Genomic DNA, 21,375 nt, shown 5'->3' on the forward strand with positions numbered 1-21,375 from the left:
CTCATTCAGCCTCCCGCATGCGTATGCATGTGGGGAGAAGAAAAAAAAAAAAAAGCACACAGACACAAGCTAGTGTCATTTTAAATGGATATTGTTACAAGTTTGTCTGGAAAAACTCCACGTAGTTATTACTAACCTCTGCTCATATAATCATGCGAATACACTTTTTTTTTCATGAACCAAAAACCACAAGTCATGCTTGGATTTTTTTAATTGTCAAAATTATAAATATGTGAGGCCACGTTTGCAAACAACTATAAATTAGCAAAACGAAGACAGATTTTGTTCCTTTAACACACAGATTAATTACTAATAATGAGAACGTTGATACAAATCTGCTTTCACAATCACTGCACATCAATATAAACAGTTTGAACACGTTGAATTGGTCATCTCAAATATCGTGGGCCTCAATACAGCAAAAGCTTCGTAAACACTTACCATTTAAAGCCATCTGAAAAGAAATGTTACGCTTCTAAAAGCGTATAAATAGGATCATAAACTTTTTTTGGTTTAGTTCCACGGACGATATTCCGGATTTAAAAGCGTTGTTCCATTGTAAGTTATAAAGTTCATTCCGGCGTTTCTCTGACTTTTGGCATTGTCCAAAAAAGATTCCTCCGCTGGTCCATTTCCTTGAGTGAGAATTGTGCTGTCCAGGATTTGCCTGGCTTAAAAACGAAGAAAAACAAAAATAATCATTTTAATGTGGGATGTATTTCATATTCGTCTTTCTTTCGCATGCGTAAAAACGAAACGAAAAATAAAATAATGAGAAGTTTAAGTTAGTTGTACACTATTATTCGATTTTTCAAAAGGCATTATTTACGGATACACAAAGAAGAAAAAAAAGCAACAGTAGTTAAATATTATGCCAACAAAAAAAAGTTTATAAATGAATTCGGCCCACAAATATGACTTCGAATCCAAGGTAGTCAAAAAAAAAGTTTGGGGTTATTGGTTACTTTTATGACTTTTGGCGTGGAACTTGAGCTCAGGCTCCTCTTGGAAGGAAGCCCCGCACAGGTCGCAGGGGAACGGCTTGTCCCGGGTATGAGTACGCCGGACGTGGCTGTCGTGAGCCGCGTGGGAGGCGAAGGCCTTGCCGCAGTGCTTGCACTTGAAGGGCCGCTCTCCAGAGTGCTGGCGGATGTGCGTCCGCAAAATGCTGGAGGCGGTGAAGGCCTGAACAGAGGGGGAAAATAATAAAAATAATAATAATAAAAATTAAAAAAAAAAAGACTTTCGAAACCGGGAACATAATTTTTGATCAGGCAGCATATTAGTTCCACATAAAACTCACTTCTATGGCTTGATGTAATGAAGTACATATCACGTGTGAATTTTGAATGAACTTTAAATGTATTTAATATACATACTTAATTCCATTGAAGTGTTTCCCGAAAGCCTAAACGATTCGTTTCAAGAAGTGATTTATTTTTTAGTTTTCTAAGACTGGCTTAAAAAAGGCCCAACTGAATTTGGAAATGTGTTACATGTGGGGGGAACATTTTATTATGATGTACTGTATAATAAATTCATCTTCTTACCAGATACCATAATTTTTAGTCTTGTTATTCGTCTTTTTCAAGAAGTGAAAAGGAATCCAATTTCATTTTCATTTTGTGACTGTTTGCAAAACTTAAACTTTACCAACTACAGTAAATACAACATAGAATCTTTTTCTGTTTGTTTTCAGTTAAAACAAAACATAATTTCAAGGCTTGGCTTTAAAAGCTTAAATAAAACGATTAAATTGCAAATGACATATAATTTTGAAATACAGTTAAAGCGCTAAATAGTTTCTTTTAATCCATAATTTATAATACACTTTATTGAAAATAGTGCAAATTTGACAGCGAGTTTCATATTAATTACAATAGTCTTGATTTTTGAAAATTGGATTTTTATCAGGAGATAAAGTACTTCCAATCGAGTGTTAATTTTTCTGCCCCCCCATCTAAAAAAAACACATAGTAAAAATAATATAATCGTCATTTGTAATTTTCCTGTGGAATATTAAACAAATTTGATTCATTCCTTTTGCAAACCACAAAAAAACTTAAGAATGTAGAAAAAATACGAGGGTTCAAATTACATTTATTAAATCAGGCAATTAAGCTTTATTTAGAGAACTTTCATCAGTGTTGTGGATTAAAATAAAAAACACCAAATGAAATAAACGCCAATTTGCTGTTTAAAAAAACTTTATTTAGCAAAAGTCTAATTACATTTTGGTGAGAAAACTCTTGCCAATTTTGATATTTCTAATCAGGCGAAACGTAGTTCCGCTCCAGAAAATTGTGTGCGCGTGTATATTGAGTTTGGGGGAAAAAAAATACATCCGTGTGTAAATTTTTTTCACAATGTTAAATTTAACTGTCATCCTTTATTTCGTTTTAGTTTGAAAAAAAAAAAACGTCTTGTTAGCTTGAATAGGCCAAGCGAGGATACCAGTCACTCGGAGCCTACGTCGAACAAAACATTCCCAGAGTGTGTTAAAAGATAAGGGGGAAGATGTCGCGTGGAAGGAGAAGAAAGAAAACAAAAAGGGCTTCTGTTCATTCAATAGTCGTAAATTAAATGTAAAAGTTGACGAGACAAAAGAGTGGGTGTACATCTGGCGATAATTAGCATGGAAGCGTGTGGCCGAAGTGTGCCCGCGGAGGGACACAAAAGCCTTGGGGCTCAATGCGGAGTAAAACCCGGAAGTAGATGAGTGACAAGACCTCACAAACATGGCGGATTCATAAAACGTATTTTTTTTTTTTTTAGTCCCAGACGTACATTGGAAATGATTTCTTTTCCAAATATGTTTTTTTTTCTCACCTTGTTGCAGTAGACACATTTGTACGGACGTTCCCCCGAGTGGACTCGCATGTGTTTGTTGAGGCTGGACGACTGAGAAAAACTTTTTCCACAAACTGTGCACTGAAATACAGCAACAAATCATTTTAGCCTTGATAATTATGCTAGGAATTGTTAACAATAAAAATAGAATACATGAATAGATATTGTTTTCTAATGGTAATTTTGGCTAGTTGTTCTAATGCTGAATGATGAATTTGTTTTCAAGTTATGGAGGTCACAAATTATGAATTTTTTTTCATCAAGGCAGAAACGTTCCACATCGAAATGACGTAACTTTGATATAACTGTACTTTTTCTAAAATTTGTATTTTTTAATTTGAACCTTATATGAAAGTCATGGCTCGCTTGAGTAAATGTCACATGACCGACAAGTGAGTCATGATTGGTCATGACCCAAAAACGTTGAAAAATGTTTTTCACGAGTGCATTTCACTTTGATTGGTATGGATGAGGCTGAAAAAAATCATAGAAATATAATATTTTCATTATTCGCAGCCTTTTTTCTGCATTCACAGATATAGAGCAATGTGTGTGTGTTTCCAGAGATACCAATTATTAGAAGTCAACAACAAATAAACAATATTTTTAAGGTAATGAATATTTAGCTCAAAGTTTTAATACTGGCATCAAAAGAAGAAATAAAATATAAACTACAAATGTGAGGTTCAGGTAACGTCCAATCATGGCTCAGCTAGTGAAGTCACATGACCAAAATGTGACCTGTGATTGGTCATTATACAAAAATGAGGGAAAACGCGTTTTTAACCGCATTATTTGTACATTAATCAAATAATCTAGTTATTAAATGAAAAAGACAACATATTGATGTTATAGCTAATAAATTTAAGATATACATTTAGTTTTTAATGATATAATTTGGGTGTAATTGAAGAACCTTGTGCGGCCGGTGTTTCTCGTGCACGTGGAGGATGTGTATGCGCAGGCGGTCCCTCTTTTCGAAGGAACGACTGCACAGGTGGCACGGGAACTTGCGGTCGCCCCGGTCCACGCAGCGTGTGTACTTCAGGTGCTTGTCACGGTAGTACTTGTAGGCAAATACCTTGCCGCATCTGTCGCATTTGAAGCCCTCGCCAGCATCTGGGAGGGGAACAAAAAAAAAAAAAGTTATTCACTAAGATGGAGTATCTTTGCGGAGGATCAAGAATATGTCTCAGTGTGGTGAAATTTGTCTGTCTACATGTGTTGCTCACCATTATTGTTCAAATATGTTACTATAGGGGTGAATTGTTTTTCGCAGCTGCAGTTCCGTTGTCTCACCTTCAGCAAGAGGTAAAGCGTCGTTGTCCTCGTCAGGACCCCTGAGGGCGAGCGGGATGCCCAAGAACTGCACGTATCCGTCGCCGTACCACACCAGGAGCTCCTGCTCACTTCTGATCTCCTTGCAGGCTTCGTAGAAGATCTGACCTTTGACCTGCACCGCCGCCAGGTTCTGCTCGTCTGCGAAGCGGGCGCACTTGACCAGCGACATCCAGTTGCCCGAGCCGCCGCGGCCGTCCACAAAGTGGCTCAGGCGGCCGTGCTCAAACACCTGCGGGAAATTGGTGGACGTGGCAGAGGATCAAGAATACACGCAAGTTCCGACTTCCTTTCTCCTGGCTCCGTGAGACGAGTCCTACCTCCCACATGAGAGTGTTGTCATCGTAGGTCTTCATCTCGCTGGTGTTGACCAGTTTGCCCAGGAAGGGTCCGAAACGCGTGCCTTTGGCGACGCTGCTTTTGGCGTCGGTGAACACGCCGCAGTGAGACACGCTGCCCCACCACGCCTGCACCACGCTCAGACCTGCGAGCACCACCGCACTCTTGTATGCAACATGGAACATGGAAAAGTGCAGCACGTGACTTTCATAAGAGGGGGGGGGGGGGGCGGGCTCACCCTCAGGAAGGTCCAGAGCATCCTTGTCCAGGGGGATGATGGGGCAGTCTGGAATGTAGTTACACAACTGCCATCAATTGATTTATAATACAAAATTTAACGATGAATATAATGAGAAAAACATATATGAATGTACTGTGCATTTATGCAGTGTATGTACAGTACAAATATACAGTACAGATCTATATCCACGCAACATGAGTGCATGTATTCTGTGTACTGTACTGCATAAATAAATATAACGACGTCTAAATGTATGCATAGAAATTAGGGCAGCAAAAAATATGAAAAACCGCCAATATACGTGTTGATTATGGCAAGAGTGATTCATTGCCTTTCTGAGATAATTGTGCGGTGGAGGAGGACTTTGAAAGATAATAAATGGGGGGAAAAAAATCAACGAAAACATACCGTAAAGAAAAACGCAGAGTAATGAAAAAGATGGATAAAATATTAAAAAATAAATAAAAAACACAGTAAATTAAAAAAAAAACAAATACAGTACTGAATACATAAAACCAGCAAGTAAATCATAAAATGTATCAAATGAATCATAAAATGTTGTACAAATCTAAAAACATACTTTATTGTACTGAAAATCATTTATAATAAAGACTGTAAATCAAACTCCGCGATTTTTTTTTGTAAATATCCTCTTCTTTTACAAGTCGGCATGTGCACTGTTGTAATTCATGAAACAAGTCCGCAATATGCATTTTGCATGTGCCATTATCGCGATATTAGACGATACTTTTTCGATGTATTATGTACATTATGTCCTTTTTTTTAGAGATATCCATTGTAATTCTGATTTTAACCGGTTTATTTTCTTAAAATAATTTTGCTTCTAAAAACTAATTCGTCGATTGGTTTTTGAAACCTGATTTTTTTAAATTCAAGCCTGTTGAGATTTTTTTAAAATAAAACGATTTAGGTTTTGCGGCCTTTTTAACGGATTTGCTGCTTAAATTCATTCGTTGACATGTGGATTTAAAAAAATAAATAAACGTTAACTTTACTATGAAAAATAAACAAATTTAGCAGGTCTAGTTACATTTTAGTGATAAAGAGTCGTTGCGAATTTTCATATTTATACGTATTCATTCGTTTTTTTTAAATACACACGACTGATGAACGTTCTAAATGAAGCTTCCTTGTCTGATTAACAAAACAAAAAATGTAATTTGAACGGAATTGTAGGCCGATTATTTCTGATTTTGACAAATCGGCCTAATGAGACAAAAACGAAGGCAATGTTTATAAATATTTTCCCAAGACATTTGTACCTGTTTTGTCCGGCAAGTTGACCCCAGAAATAGCGTGGCCGACTCCTCCTCCTCCTCCACCGCCGCCGCCTCGCTCCGGGCCTGGCGAGTATCCGTAGAGCACCGCGAACAGGTCGTCCTCGCTAAAGTTGAATCGGCCTCTCTTGTCCGGAGACTGATCCCCGTTTCTGATCGCCCGCCTGGGGGGCGACGGAGCGGAGCCGCGCGACGAGCTCCCGTTGCCGCCTCCGCGGGCCGGACTGCTACGACTCAAGTCCGGAATGGAGAGATTTCCGGCGGCGGTGAGCTCCTCGGGCTTGGGCGAGCACAGCGGGAGTCCCGGCGCGAGTTGCCCGAGGTAAGGCAGCCCCGAGGCGGCTAACATGTGATGCTGATGCTGGAGGTAGGGGTTGAGAACCAGCGCGGGGGTGGATTTGACCGGGTGAAGCAGGCCGTGTGTCCTTGGGAAGAGCTCCATGTACGGGTGCTGCTGGTGCGGGAAAGGGGCTGGGAAGCAGCCACGGGCGGCACTCGTCTTGAGCATGACCGCCTCGAGGCTACTGTCCTTGGGGTACCGAAGGGAGGCTGGACGTAGTGAGCGCGATCAAGGATGGAGCTGTCCTGTTGGAACCACCACTTTTTAACAATCGCTGTTGCTCTTTTCCCCTTCAAACAGTTACGTATTAGTTTTTTAAAACCCCGTTTTAAAGGATTTACTTCATTTAATAAGTTTGACCGAAAGGAAGAGTTAAAACTGTGCTACTTCCTTGTGCATCACGCATACTAAAGGGCGTAAAAAACAAGTATTTTTTTTTAAAGTGTTGTTGGCATTTAAGTTGCATCAAAATTTTATCACTTCATGCATTCTTTACACTAAAAAAAACATGTGTAATCTAGGATCAACCCTTGCAATAATTAAGAAAAATAAACTCATCCATCACTGCTATGTGAGAGCATTTTAGTTAACAGTTGAGTTACAAATCAGGGTCATGACACTCATTCAGGCCCCAGCAGAGCAGAGGTCAACATTCATGAAGCGTTCCTCTCTTTATAGACTTTAGCCCTCAGAGAAAGCATCTTTTTCTGCCTTCACATTTATTTTGAAAGAACTACAAACAAAACACGCACAATCGAATGCAAAATTAAAACTCACACAAAAAATAGCTTTAAAAGAAATGCTTACCTAGTTGCCTAATTCGAGGTGTTGCACCTTGAAGCTCATGTCATGCACACAGGAATGATCTTGGTAGAGTGGACAAGACTGCGTGTGTGTGTGTGTGTGTGTGAGAGAGTGTGTGTGTGTGTGATTCTGTGGTCATCTGAGGGCATCCACGTTGATCCTTAGATGATGCTGCTGCCTCCTTCCTATTGGCTCCCAGCTCATGCATCTCTAGAATGCCTCTCTCTCCAGGGACACCCCCTGTTAACTATACATTTACATTAAAGGAACCCCCACACCCTTAAAAAAAAAAAAAAGTTTGATCTACATCTAAAGAACCCCCCCCCACATATTATTTTCCCTAAACTTCAAACTAGACTTACTATAAGTAAATTTTTAGCATTTTTTTTCAGTTTATCCCCCAATATTAATTTTTAAGCTTCCCCCTCATACTTCAACATGACAAAATGACATGACAAAATAACCACTCTTTAATAATAAATATTTTTTATTTCCCCCAAATTCGTTTTTAAAATTGCACCCCACCCAAAACTATATCAGCTAACTTAAAAAATAAATACTCCCCAAACTTAAAGACAAATAACATTCAAACATCCACCCATCCCACAAAAAAATGTGTTTTTTTCAGATTTATTTGACATTGGCAAAATCTTTCATAAATTCTAAAATCAGCCCAGTCAAGATCGTACGGAAAAAAAACGGAGGATTTCCCCCATCTGTCAAAATAAGACATAATAATGATAAACTCGCACTATTAAAAAAACCCCAAAACAAAACACAAAAAATAAAAATAAAAACCGATGTAGATATTACCACTTAAAAAATGTCCCCTCTCATAAATTAAATTTTCAACACGATTCAGATTTTTCTATCGGTTGTCTCTTCTAAGATCGCTAAGCCCCGCCCCTTTCTTTCCGAAACACCAAAAGGCAACAGCGTGAAAAATCTCAATAACAGAATTCTTTATTTACAAGGCAAATAGCATCAGCGAAGCCATAATAGACAACTTGCATAAGTGTGGTTTTTCACTTCTGTGTTTTCATGTCGCTTTGCATAAATCGCACACGCGCGCGTGCACGCACGCACACACACTTGGGGTGAAAAGGGGGGGGGGGGGCGGGTACAGTGTGATTCTTGTGAACAATGCGGGAGAAAATACACGCGCGCGCTCACACGCACACACACACGCGCACGCAAGAGCTGTGGAAAAGCAAAGAAGCGTTCCTGGGGGGGAAAAAAAACGTCTGTTGTTATAATACATGAAGATATAAGCGCCTCCTTGTGGACGGTGACGTCACATCCGGATGCTTTTGTACAAGTCATTATACAAATGTATACGGCCACGTAATGATACAAGAGCGGACGAGATCTAAGGCATTTTGCTAGTTTTTTTTTTTTTTAGCTCTAGGAAATTGGCAGACAATACAAAAGGGCATTAAAAGTAGGAAAAGCTGTTTTTTTTTTTTTGGAGGGGGGGTAGCAAGGTGATAGTTGCACCTGCACATGGCTTCTCCACACGTTCTTTGGGAAACTATTTTGCAATGGGCTGGGATTTAAAAAAAACGCTTCAGAATGGCTCTTGATACAATCAAAAACAGCGTTTGAGGAGGGTGACCTAGTAAGTCGTAATGGGTAGGCCCGACGATGACCGTCTCCGATTGGACCCTGTTGACCTGACATCATCGCTAATATCATAATCGTGTCAAAAGCCAAAAAATTGAGAGTTCCAATTGAGGCTTTTTTTTTTTTTTTTTGGCTTTTTCTCCATGCTGCTTTGCAGCAAATTAAAAGGGTGGGGAACCATTTTACCAAATTAAAAAAAGTAGAAATTTTCAGTGAAATGGAGTGAAACTTTGACTTACAAGTTCAATTCATTCTATACAATACTCATGATTCAAAACACAGATTTAAAAGCATTTATCTGTTCTGAACGCATGCCTGTCTGTCTACATGTGTTGCTGTGACTTTTGTGTTAAAAATCCCGATTCTATGACGAGGATGCTCTTTGTTAGCCTGTCTATGGTATTTAGCATCGTGTGTTAGCATTAAGCTAGCGAACTTTGCTCAGGCAAAGGTGCGCAACATTAAAAAAAAACACTTCTGGGATAGGGGGTTAGAATAATAACTTAAGTTATTAAAATATAAATAATGACAAGTTGCGTTATTCTCTTAGCTGTTATTAATTTGGTTTATTTAAAAAAGGAGAAGCAATAAGCAGCTCGGCTTCCTTTTTCCAAAAAAACGGTCATGCTATAGAATTGTCTGTCTAAATGTGTTGCTGCACATTTTGTGTTTAAAAAAATCCAATGCACTGCGACACGGATGCTATTTGTTAGCCTGCCTATGGTGTTTTGCATTGTGTGTTAGCATTAAGCTAGTGGGCTTTCCTCAGCTAAGGTGCACGACATGTTAAAAAAAACAAACTTTTTTTGGAAGGGGTCATTAAACCAATAGTTTCAGTTGTTTAAATTTGCATAATTCTATTTGCATGATGTCTATTAATTTGGTCTATGTAAAAAAGGAGAAGCAACAGAAAAACTTCATTCTGTTGTGACTTTCGCTGCGATCATCTGCATCAGCATTTTGGCTTGTAAGTCAAAGCAAAAAAAAAAAAAAAATCACCTCGTATCTCAAAACCATGGCATGAGAAGGAATTGTCTCAACAGCCACTGACGTCATTGAGAGTTTCTATGTGTGTGTGAGAAAGGCACTGGGCGAATACATTTCGCCTGAAGGGGGCGACAGTACCACAAAAATACAATGGGCCAAATGTTAATTCTACACAACGGGTGAGCATTTTTGGGTGGTTGATAGGTTATTTTTTTTAATAAGCGCAGGTTCCCCACCCCGGAATATTTAACTGATATAAAAAAAAAGGCAGGCGCGAAAAATAAGACTTGGGCGCCATTTTAGACGAATCTGCCTGAGGACATTTGGATATGGCTGTTTGTCTGTGGGTCAAGCTCAGCCAAGTGCTGCATAATCTGAAACGTGTTAAAAACGCCATTTCGAAACAAAAGGGCATTTTAATACTGCATCCAAACACGCAGTCAACAAAAGCTGTCCGTTTTTATCAATTATTTAAGAAACTGTACAAAAATTACAAAAAAAAAAAGTTATTGCTCGTTTACGTGACACCAAAACGCACCTAGCAGCTTGTATGAAGCATTTTACAACATAGAAAGCACTTTTTGTATTGTTTTTTTTTCAATTTGAAAGTTACTGTATGGCTGTGTCTCGTTTGGTGGTGGTTTACGCTAAAGGCAAGAGAAGCGAAAAGCGATATTGTCTGTACACTGTATACACTACGGCCCCGCCCCCTCCAAGCCCCGCCTTGCTCTGCTCTGTACCGGTGAAAACAAAGAAATCAGATAATGTGAGCAGACAAGGTAACCCCACCTCCCCCTTTTTTCAAAATTAAAAAAAAAAATTCAATAAATAGAAACGAAAAAACCCACCATGGTATTACTTATTGGTATATACAATTCATTCGATTTGGATTTTTTTTTTCTTTGAAATTATAGTCTCTTTAAGTCTCGGCTGCTACGAGGATAAAGCCATCTACAGGAATTATTCTTATTAAAACTATACAGAAAAATAAAACTTAATTTAATACACTATATAAACCTCAAATCATTCTTCTGCAGGGTCCCCCCCCCCCCCCTCTTCCCCACACACGCAATAATATTAATAATCATCATCATACAATAAGGAACAGTTTGAAAAAAGGCAAACCCGGCTAAAGACGGTCAGGTTTTTCTTTTTTTTTGTTTCTTTTTTTCCACTTTTGTAATATTTGAGATGCGATTGTAAGTAGCCGCAGTCCACTGAGAGGAATACATTCATCAGGGCATGGGGGTGGGGGGATAAGGGGAACGGGGGTGGGGGGGTGGGGGTAACCCCCTCGTACCCGGGGCCTACGGTAAGTCACACTACGGTGAATGCAGACAGAAGCCTAGCTGTATTCTGTAATCTTTGAGGGCTGTGGCTCGCTTACGTTTTGTACACTTTCTCTTTTCTTGTCGCTCCGGCTGAGTTCCAATTCCAATCGAGTCAACAGTATTTCTGGGGGGGGGGAGAAAAAAAAAAAAAAGACAGTGAAATAACACAGAAGCGTAAGCACGCATGCTAATGGGGCAAAGGGTAAATAATTGACATCATCTAAGTGCCGATATGTTTCTATTGTTTGTTCAATCTCTAGACGCTGGTGTTGTTATTAGCGCCCGCTGAAATATTGATGAGCTCTTATTGGCCCTGAAAGCATCGCGGTTAACGACACCTAGCCAAACCGCATCCACAAAACGGGTTGAAAAAGTGTCGTCAAACTCGCTGTTCTTTGTCAAACGCGTCAAAGGAAATTCAGTAGGGATGCACAATTAAACCCAAACAATAGCTCATCTGAAGTTAACTCATTCAATCCCAAAGACAGTTTTTTTTTTTTTTTAAACCCGTTGAGTACTAGCTTATTTTCAACCCTTTTCAAGTCCAAAACAGAAAAATGAAATAAAATTAAAAAGAAAAAAAACATATAAAACGTTTTTAGGAGTGGATGAGATAAAAAAAAGTCCAAACATTCAAATATAACGACTTAAAAATGGCTGGTACTTAAGACATTAAGTAATAGTCAATTACTTCAGGGAGTTAAGTACTTGAGTATTCCATTACTTTTGATAAATGGTATTGAATTTCTGGACTTCAAAAAACCCCAAAAACGTATAAAGACGTTTTTGGGACTGAAAGTTAAAATACTGCCCTTTACTGGGCACAGCAGTCGCTTTGGGCTAATAGTCTGAACAGGGAAAACGACCAAAAGCGTCTTAAGAGCCATGCCCTTAAATTTCTCTAAAATCCGGAATTTTTTTTGCCTGTTTAGGACTTAAACATAGAAAAACGTGTGCCTATTAAAGGCCGTTTTTGCCTGTTCAGACTGTGCACTGAAAGTGGCCATAAGTATTCGGGGTGCTATTTTTTTCTTTCTAATTCGACAGATGTTTGGCGCCCTCTTGTGGCATTTTAGAGCGAGCACACAATTGGGATTGAATGAATGAACAATTCAATTGCAAATGCTCTTCATTTTCGCACTGATATTTTTGATATTTTTCATCTCGTGTCTGATTGAACCGGCGGAGGCGACGTGGACTCGACCTTACCTGTTCTTGCCCCATGGAGGGCAAGCCGGGGGAGGACATGGACGTGACGCCCATCTGGCCCATTCCGGGGACGCCGTTGTACATGCTGCCGTTATTCTGCTGCTGTTGCTGCTGCTGGGTGAACTGAGGGGACGCCTGCTGCTGGGAGAACATACTGCAAAGGGAAACACCATCAAGATCACAAAAGGTCCTTTTTCTCTTCCATTAACTCATTGGCTGCCGCTGACGAATATAGACGTTTTTTTTTCCCCCAGTCGGCAGTGATTGAGTTAAAAAAAAAAAAATCCCTTCCTACCTGTTGCCGGCCACGTTGCCCTGCGTCCAGCCGTTGATGTCGGGCGAGCCCTGGAAGGGGCCGCCGCCCGGGCCCTGCTGCATCATGGGAGATTGCTGGGCGTGCGCCACCCGCGGGGACAGTAGGGGGCTGGATGGCGCACCGGGACCCCCGAAACCACTCTCTGCCTGCTGGCTCATACCTATGTGTGTGAGAGAAAGTGTGTTAGGGGAATGAAGGAGGCAATACCAAATGAACATTAAAAATAACAATAATCATAGGAAGTGTCAGTAAATGCAACAAAGTGGGCATTCAGGATGGGTTTTTTTTTTTCTGCAAGCGAGCAAGGAAGCAATGAGGTGAGGGAGGAAACGGATCGGCCTCCGACAAACGATTCTGATTGATATCAAGGCACAAAGATCTTTGGATAACTACAAAAACATTTTTGAAGGGAAAGAAAGTTAATAGACCTCCTGATTTTCACTGGAGCTTGATGGCTGTGCTTAGGGTGCCCTCTGGTGGACAGAAAGTGTAAAAGCAGCTCAAGTACGGATTCGCGTTTTGGAACTGACAAGTGATTTTTTTATTTTTTTTAAATGTCCTGAAAACTCAAAAATTCTTGCAAACGCGTTTATCTTCGTCAAAATGTATGTCAATGGATTTGGGGGTTCCAAAATGAAACACCACAATGTTTAATCGGTGGCATTCCAGGCAAAATCTGGACTTTTTTTGTTTTTAAGAATTCATCCCCTATGCAAGTTTGACTGATCCGGTTAGGCATGTTGATCATACAAGGGTGTGTTAAAAAAAAAAAAAAAAAAGTCGAGGACCTATGCTTGAAACCGTACAGGAGGGCGGCCATTTTGCAAAATTGCATACTTACTATATTTTTATTTACTGAGAATAAAACACACACACACACACACACACATAAGAGATCTACCTAGTTATGAATATTTGGGATTATTTCAATTTAGTTCATTCGTATTCGGGTTTTTTTGTTTGTTTTTGAGAGCAAATGAACCGACAGCTCATGTATAATATTCCTTGGCGGTACTTAATGTTAGTTTCAGTTACTGAAAGGATTTGTTTTTCATGTTATTTTCCAAACAAAACCCATTTTCCGATCGAGTCATTTGGTTGGTTTTCATGAAGAATGAGGCGCAAGCACATCCAAATAGAAGAAAGGGGATCTGAGGTGAGGCGCGTACGGCGGGGGGTCAGGGGTTAGCGGGAGCGATACCTGAGTTGGGAAAGGGAAAGGCACCGTGCTGCATTTGGGGGCTGAGTACGGCTCCGTACTGTCCGCCCATCATGTTTGCGTTTCCCATCATCATCTGCTGGGAGGAGGAGGAGGAGGAGGAGGAGGAAGAGGAGGAGGAAGAGGAGGTGCCATGCAAGTGCAGCTGGGGGTTGGCGGGGAGCGACGGCAGGCTGGGGGAGGACAGAGGCGAGGAGGAGGAGGAGAAGGGGCTGCTAGGGGGAGGTGGCGAGGCCAGGCCCGTACCGGTACCGTAGCCGGGCGGGTAGGGGAACTGCTGGGGGTTGGCCTGGGGGATCCGCGGCCCGCTCATGTTGGGCGGCAGGTTGAGGCCCTGCGCCCGCATGGCCAAGCTCCGCTGCTGCTGCTGCCGCTGTCGCAGGTGGTTGCTCAGCAGCTCGCGCTGACGCTGCGCCAGCATCTGGGCGTTGATGGTCCCCTGCGGGAGGGAGGGAGGGAGGGAGCGGCGCAAAAGTGGGACGGCGTTCTCCGGCCCGGGCCGCCGTTCGGCGCTTACCTGATTGGGAGCGTTGGATCTTAGAGGTAGGTTCACGTTCGACACGCTGCTCATCGGAGTCATCATCGGCTGGCGGTTCTGATGGTAAGCGATATACACTGTGACAGTGGTTCTCAAATGGGGGTTCTTGAAGGAACTACAGGGAGTACTTGAGCTTTTAAGTGAAACAAACATGCTAAAATACTTTGAAATTATTATTGAGTGAATTAAATGTTTCAGGAAAACGGAGGCTCAATAAACAAATTTCACATGCAGTAGGTTATTCAATTTCCTTATTTTTCAAGTCCAGACTCTCCCCCAAACTAAAATGGTTTGACACAACTTGTCCCGTGCCACCTCTCAAGTTAATGATTTATTTTTGGAAACAGATCTCTATTACGATCTCAAAAGAGGACACTTTTAATGCTTTTTGAATGTTTTCCTGTGGACAAATATTTATCTATAATAATTGCTTTTAGACAACAGGTCTGACACTGTATGTTGAATATTTATTGAGTGCAAATATTTATAACGCTTTGCACTGGTTAAGGTGTACTTGGTTGAAAACATTTTTTCACAGGGGGTAACGAACCTGCTGAGACTGGAGCCGGTGTTGCAACTGCAGCCGCAGCGTGTTGGGCTGGTTGGGCAGCACGCCGGCGGGCCGGAGTCCCGGCCGGGCCTGCATCCTCATCATTGGGTAACCGGGACGCGGCGCCATCTGGCCGGCCATGGGGTGGAAGCCCGGCTCCTGCATGGGCCCCCCGGGGTAGCCCCTCTGCGCCATGTGGGACGGGGGCGGGCCGAACTGTTGCTGGGCGTACATGGGGGGCTTCTGCTCCAGCATCATGGAGGACGGGTCCTGCGGGAACTGGTCCTGCTCTAGCGTCTGGTTCTGAAAGGGTGGTGGGAAAAGCTATGAAAATAAAATATTTCTCATCTCACTAGATTTTTTTGTTTGACGTCTATAGCCGTCATTGGCAGCGAATGAGGTCAGTTGTAATTGAGAGATTTTCGGAGCTTACCTGTTCTATCAGGGCAGGGATGCCGAGGGCCCGGTCCAGCTCCTCAAGGCCATCAAAATCCTTAAGCGCTGTGTACAGCTGAGACATGAGGGCCCCCTCGTCCACGGGACCTCCTTCGCCCCCGCCCAGGCCGATGCTACACAACAAGTCGTCCTGAGGAGTCGGGTGTAGCGACCTGGCAGGAGGAAAAACGATGCAGACTCACCTGTGTACTACACACGTATCAGGTTTTCGATAAAACAGAACTTTTTTTTTTTTTTTTTTTGGTACCGGTTCTGGTTGACGAAAGCAGTCTGCTCAATGGGCATCATGCTGTCCGGCCATGGCGCCGTCTGATTGGGCGGAGCCTGCTGCTGCTGCTGCTGGGAGAAGTGGCTGACCATATTGATGTCCATGTCCGGTTGGGCTGTTAAAAAAAAAAAAAAAAAAAAAAAAATATATATATATATATATATATATATATATTATACACACACACACACACACATACACATATTATATGTATAGTTCCATTCAGATGAGGTTATTTACTTATTTCCATTCATTTCATTTAAGGGCCTTCCACTATTTTTTAGATAAATATCAATCAAATTTTGTTCAACTAAAATATAAACTACTCATAATTTGTAATCAATCAACCAATACATAAACGTAGATGTGAAAGGTACATGTAAAACAAGTTTTACTGATTAGCAGTTTTCCCATTCTACCGCCACAAGATGGCGCCAAAGCTATGGCAAACACACATTAAGTCATTTATTTGTATGATGACGATTCATATTGATTGTTATGACTTTTTTAGTTTTTATATTCTTTAGCCATACTCCCAAGCTTTACTTTGAAATATAGTTAGCATATACTTATAGTACAGCAGACATATAAATATGTCAATTACTAGCAGAACTTGCTATTCATAACAGGGCTCAGTTCACAAACAGGTAAGTGATTGGGGATTGACTGCATGGGCACAATTCAGAGGTCATTACAGGTCAACACGTTACAGATTCCTCACCGTTGGTCATCATGGAGGTCTGGAGCATTTGCCGAGGCCCCGGTTGGCCACCTGGCCTCATGGGGGCGCCGCCGGGGCCCATCCGAGCCTGGGCCAGCTGCGGAGCGGAGGCGGAGCCGGCCCAGCCTTCCTGCTGTTGCTGCTGCATACCCGGCCGAGAGGCGCCCGGACCCATGAGTCCTGAATGAGGAGCACGGTGCTCAGTGGAGATCCAAAAGCTCCATTTTCAAAAGAGTTCAGACAACACACCTGGCACGACCATGTTGGTCTGGCTCGTCATCATGCCGTGTCCTCCCACCATGCTTTGCTGCTGCTGCTGTTGTTGTTGTTGGACGAGCGTGTACGGGCTGGTGGTCCTCATGGGGTATTGCGGTGACGCACCCATCTCAAGCGACACGCTCCTCGTCGGACCGGCTCTGCCAGGTGGGCCCGGTCGCACGCCCCCAAAATCTGGAAGAAAAGATGAATGAGCTGCAAAAGACTTCCTTTACCAAATAAAAACAAGCGCACATTTGATATCTTTGTATTTAATCTAAATGCTAAAGTCAATGTAAAATCACATTTACAGGCTAAAAGAAAATTAGCATCACGTTACATCAATGTTACTTCAAATAAAGAATACTCATACAAAAATATAGTAGTAATACATGGAGACAGGTCATGTTAAAATTCTCAAAAGATTTTTAATCTTCCTAATTTGTGAAAAGAATTATTAATCAAGCTCAATGACAAATTTCTTCTTCTACTCCATGCATAAACGGCACCACATTGCCCCCAAGAGGCCAAGGAACGTAAAGCAGGGACAGCTGGTGTTTACGTGGATTTAGGTTGTTTTTTTAAATTAGTATTTTAACGCTCCTGTTAGGTTGTGGGTCAACCTGATCCATTTGGAGGTTAAAAATCTTGAATTGCAGATATAAATTTACCTTGGTGGATGACAAAAAAAATCCTTTCACACACCACTAGAAGGAAGTTACTATATGCAACTGAAATTGATCATCAAAAACTTGTTACTACACTCAAGATACATTTTTTATGTTTTTTTGGGGTGGGGGGGCTATGTGTTTGGTATTTTTGCAAACACAGCGATCGAGAACGATTGTGCCGGGGTACTCACTGGTGGCCCCCATGCCACCGGTGACATTCTTGTGCTGCGGATGCTGCGAGGCTGCGGCCGGGCTGTTCTCGGACATCTGCAGAATGTCGTTGATGATGTTCTGCTTGTCCATGGGGCTGGGGAGCGAGACGGGCCGCGGCTCGCAGAACAGCTGCGGCTGGGCATTCTGCAGGTCGTTCAAGATGTCGTCCAGCTCCGACGACTGCGCACAGGGGAAGGAGATGGATGACACTTGAGTAATGTGAAGACATAGCGGGCCAGAGGTAAATAAGTTGCAGTTCCCGACAGCGGCCGCCAGAGGGCAGCAAGTGCGGATTCACTGTGTGGTGCGCTACAAAATCTCTTATTAAAAGTTGACGACTAATAGTTACAAACTGTTCCACTCAAGAATTAAATAAATTTAGTAAATGAATTATTCCCACATGAATGTAATCATCTACCAGGGGAGGTATTCATGAAATTCAAAAAATGTAAAAAAATTCAGATTTTTGAGCTGGTTTTACACGTTCACCTATACCTCACGACTAAATATTTAAGAGCGAGTGAGTGTCCTAAAATGCGGTGTTAAAAAAAAAAAATACAGACAACTGGTGCATAGTGTGTAAAGGCTGACAAATGAATCAATAATGAACCGCTGATTACTTTTGATAACTAATAAATCGTTTCAAGACTTAAAATTGTCAAAATTCTCCGATTTTGTTTAGTGTTTTCCTGTATAAAATCAGACTAATATGTTATGAAACATTTACACTAAAAATACTATTAATTTACAATTTACAAAAATCACAAGGGAGCTGAAATTTCCAGCAGATGATTATAGCTGCAAAAAATTTCAAAAAACAATGATTCTGATATTTCTATGTGATTGCAGCTGAACGTGCGGGATTTTATGCAAAAAATTGTCCAAATTTTGGACCATATAAAACCATTATAATCACAATTTTTTAGATGCATTTTAATAGGATTTACAACATTGATTTTCCTGCGATTTTTGCGATATTCCGTTGAGCGGTGGTCGAATGATGTCATCAACCAGAAAATTAGTTAACTTGTGTTTCACCTCAAGACAGTAGGTGGCGGTAAAGACAAGTTAACGGCTATGTCTTAAAGTGTCCTCATCGCGTCAGACTTCAGCCATTAAGGTTTAGAGGGGAAAAAATGCATAGCAAAAGTACAAGTGGTATCAGCCTGGAAAAAAAAGTTGCAATGAACATTCCGAGATTAATTATTAAAACTGTTTTTGCAGCCCTACTTCATCTTTCAAAAATGTTTTCCGTAACATGTTGCATTAAAAAAAAATCATTAATTTGATTACAAAACAAAAATGCCATTACTTCCAACAGCTGATTGGATAATAGCAATTAAACCAAATGGATGCGGAAATAAAACAATCAAAACAAAACAAAACAATTATCCACTCAAGCAAACGCGGTGCCTGTGCATCAGCCGTTGTTAGCGTTAGCCCGTCTGACTGTTGGTTGAGCGCTGGTTGAGAAACGTGTCCGAATAATCGTGATTTTTTTTTTTTCCTCCCCCCGATATAACATTTTCATCTGGCAACAAGCATACAGGATATACTGGAGTGCTACAGCCAGCGCGGAGGGGGAGAGACAGTGAAAAGCCCTAATGAGGTCAGGAATGATGTAATGCTCCTGTACTCTCTCACTTGCCCCCCCCCCCCCCCCCCCCCCTTCACTTTCTATTCTACTGCTTTGCTTTTACACTTAATGGCTCCTGTTTCTATCAATCTCTGCCAGTTTTGAAAGCAGCGGTGTAACGCGATCCTGCACGGGGACAACGAGGTTATTTCTGCAAAAACTCAAAGTAAAAATTAGGGGGGGAAATTAGAAATAAGACCTCAAGTCATTTCTCAGCTCTTATAGATGATAAATATATGAATTAATTTACATACTTTTTGCAGCATTTGATTATTAAATTATGATTACTTTTTTGGCTTACAAAGGTTAAAACACCAAGACAGAGACTAATTAGGATTAGCATTAAGAAGTAAGCCAAAGTCGCGGTAGAATTCTTGGCAAAAACAAGCATATTTTTGCCGTGAATTGAGATATGGATCATTAGTTGGATTTGAGTTGAGCTGACGGAAGGAAGTTGCCATGTCGAAGTGGGATTTTTGCCCAGTGAGGCCATGTCACGGGGCAGGGGAGTGAAAAAGGAAGTGCTTTCTCTCATGTGGGTCAAAGTTGGAATTTTGACACACACACAATATTCCTCGCTGCCTTTTGCCACAAGTCAACTCTGCTCTGATTTCGCATGTAGTCCTGCATCAATAATTCAGCTCTCAAACAATCAGGAGCATTACAGTAGGGAGGGAAGGAGTGTGTGTGTGTGTGTGTGTGTGTGTGTGTGTGTGTGTGTTGGGGGGGGTCAGTGGGAGAGTGAGCACTGGGGGAGGTTAGACTCCCCCCCCTAAATCGAGTTGTCATCGTTCACACATGGCCGAGCAGCCATTCACCAGCGGCCCACTCGATGATAATGAAGTCGTCACAGTGTTGGTGACAAAAGACACACACGCGCACACACACATTTGCAACTAGAAAGGGGATGAGCCACCATCATTTTACACACCTCACTTACAATGCCGAGCGAACGTTTCTTTTTTTTTTCTCAATACTGAGTGCAACCTATAGGACAGTGGCTGTCAACCTCTCCCCCAATGATGTACGCTACCATAAAAACAAAAACATCACGCCAACCAGCGCAAACCATTTTAGGATGCAAGATGAAAAAAAAAAAAAAGATGTGTGTGTGGTGCCATCTGTGTCTGATTTACTAAACCTATGGGTGTCAAATTTAGCCTATGTCAGGCTCATTTACTGCCATTCAAAATTGGAAATATTGTCAATTTTGGACCTATTGAAAACCTGATGTTTTATCACGCATTAATCCTTTCAACGGCAACTTGGGAACGGGGCGCAATATAAATTTCGTCTTGACACCCAAAAACCACCGTGTGGCCGCTGGGCCAACTTATGACATTTGCAAACTTTTCAATGACTTCAATGATTGGCTAAGCCTGGACTCCCACTATGCAAAAGTCCAATATTCCAATTTCAATTTCATAAATATAAAAATATACCGCATAGTTACTTTTGCTATTATCTCATATATGCATAGGGCTGATGCCATTGAACATTTTGAGGGGTTGAAAGAGTTTTTCAAGAAACAAGCTACCACTAGTCATTTTTTGCTTAAAAAAAAAACAAAAACAAAAAAATAGGTGTGCTACATAAACATACCACTAGATGGGAGCAGTAAACTTCACAGCATCCAGGTAATAATTTCGTGGGTTACGTTATAGCAGGGGGACAATATTAATTCGTGCATAAAAAAAAAACAAAACAGCTTTAACACAAAATTCAGTTATATGTACAATTGTAAAACTCCTGGATAGCCATTCTTAATACGGCATCGAATCAAACCTCGCTCACCGCTCGTTTTAAAGACGCCTTACAATTTCTCACTGGGGTTTAGGTCAAGGAAGAGTAGCGACCACACTGAGTTTTTCTCTGCCCATGTTATAGCCAATGCAGCATAAAACAAAGTGTCGCTGCCGGCTGTATTTGTAAGCGCTTCCCCTCCTCGCCACCATCACCATGGCAGCGGCGAGGACACGCAGCAGCATATGGCTCATGGTGTTCACTCCGCCTGCCTGCCTAGGCTGGGCTCTCCTGGGGCTATATGCGCCTCCCCGTGTCTCTCCCCTCTTTGTTCCCATGCAACGGGAAGCCCACCCAACATCCACTCCTCCTTTTTACATTCTGCGCGGCTTCAGGATTTGTTTCATCTAAAAAGATTTACCTTCATTT

The 21,375-nt window shown here is 41.5% G+C and overlaps 2 protein-coding genes across 4 annotated transcripts in view; both read right to left on the reverse strand.

Moving 5' to 3' along the window:
• Positions 1 to 210: 210 nt before the first annotated feature.
• Positions 211 to 7,471, reverse strand: prdm14 (PR domain containing 14). Of its 2 annotated transcripts, none has more exons than XM_088401512.1 (8): positions 6,052 to 7,471; positions 4,766 to 4,813; positions 4,509 to 4,672; positions 4,150 to 4,420; positions 3,767 to 3,969; positions 2,830 to 2,931; positions 966 to 1,185; positions 211 to 667 (listed from the first exon to the last, which is right to left on the reverse strand). In XM_088401512.1, the coding sequence occupies exons 1-8, from the start codon at positions 6,572 to 6,574 to the stop codon at positions 573 to 575; spliced, it is 1,626 nt and encodes a 541-aa protein (XP_088257638.1). In that variant the 5' UTR covers positions 6,575 to 7,471; the 3' UTR covers positions 211 to 572. The 2 variants fall into 2 exon arrangements, with proteins under 2 accessions (XP_088257638.1, XP_088257637.1); XM_088401511.1 differs by having other exon boundaries at positions 211 to 671.
• A 684-nt stretch (positions 7,472 to 8,155) lies between these two features.
• Positions 8,156 to 21,375, reverse strand: part of ncoa2 (nuclear receptor coactivator 2) — a 43,704-nt gene continuing 30,484 nt past the window's right edge. The window contains exons 12-22 of one of the 2 annotated variants that reach the window (XM_088401895.1): positions 17,546 to 17,747; positions 16,678 to 16,878; positions 16,429 to 16,608; positions 15,687 to 15,822; positions 15,417 to 15,591; positions 14,984 to 15,286; positions 14,413 to 14,490; positions 14,142 to 14,334; positions 12,656 to 12,836; positions 12,361 to 12,514; positions 8,156 to 11,275 (exon numbers count right to left, since the gene is read on the reverse strand). In XM_088401895.1, the coding sequence (XP_088258021.1) occupies positions 11,264 to 11,275; positions 12,361 to 12,514; positions 12,656 to 12,836; positions 14,142 to 14,334; positions 14,413 to 14,490; positions 14,984 to 15,286; positions 15,417 to 15,591; positions 15,687 to 15,822; positions 16,429 to 16,608; positions 16,678 to 16,878; positions 17,546 to 17,747 (1,815 nt within the window). In that variant the 3' untranslated portion in view covers positions 8,156 to 11,263. Of the gene's footprint in view, positions 11,276 to 12,360; positions 12,515 to 12,655; positions 12,837 to 13,877; positions 14,335 to 14,412; positions 14,491 to 14,983; positions 15,287 to 15,416; positions 15,592 to 15,686; positions 15,823 to 16,428; positions 16,609 to 16,677; positions 16,879 to 17,545; positions 17,748 to 21,375 lie in introns of both variants that reach the window. The other variant, XM_088401894.1, reaches the window with a different exon arrangement.

The sequence above is a fragment of the Hippichthys cyanospilos genome, chromosome 19, assembly GCF_059441005.1.
Source record: "Hippichthys cyanospilos isolate Australia breed blue-spotted pipefish chromosome 19, RoL_Hcya_1.0, whole genome shotgun sequence".
NCBI classification, from domain to species: domain Eukaryota; kingdom Metazoa; phylum Chordata; class Actinopteri; order Syngnathiformes; family Syngnathidae; genus Hippichthys; species Hippichthys cyanospilos.

Bases quoted from the DNA above. Each gene is read 5' to 3' on its own strand.
- prdm14 (XM_088401511.1), bottom strand. From the start codon at position 6,574: ATGCTCAAGACGAGTGCCGCCCGTGGCTGCTTCCCAGCCCCTTTCCCG. The intron at 4,673-4,765 runs GTGAGCCCGCCC...TGGTGCTCGCAG, and splicing joins TGCTCTGGACCTTCCTGAGG to GTCTGAGCGTGGTGCAGGCG. The intron at 672-965 runs GTAACCAATAAC...TTCGTTTTTAAG, and splicing joins CCACGCCAAAAGTCATAAAA to CCAGGCAAATCCTGGACAGC.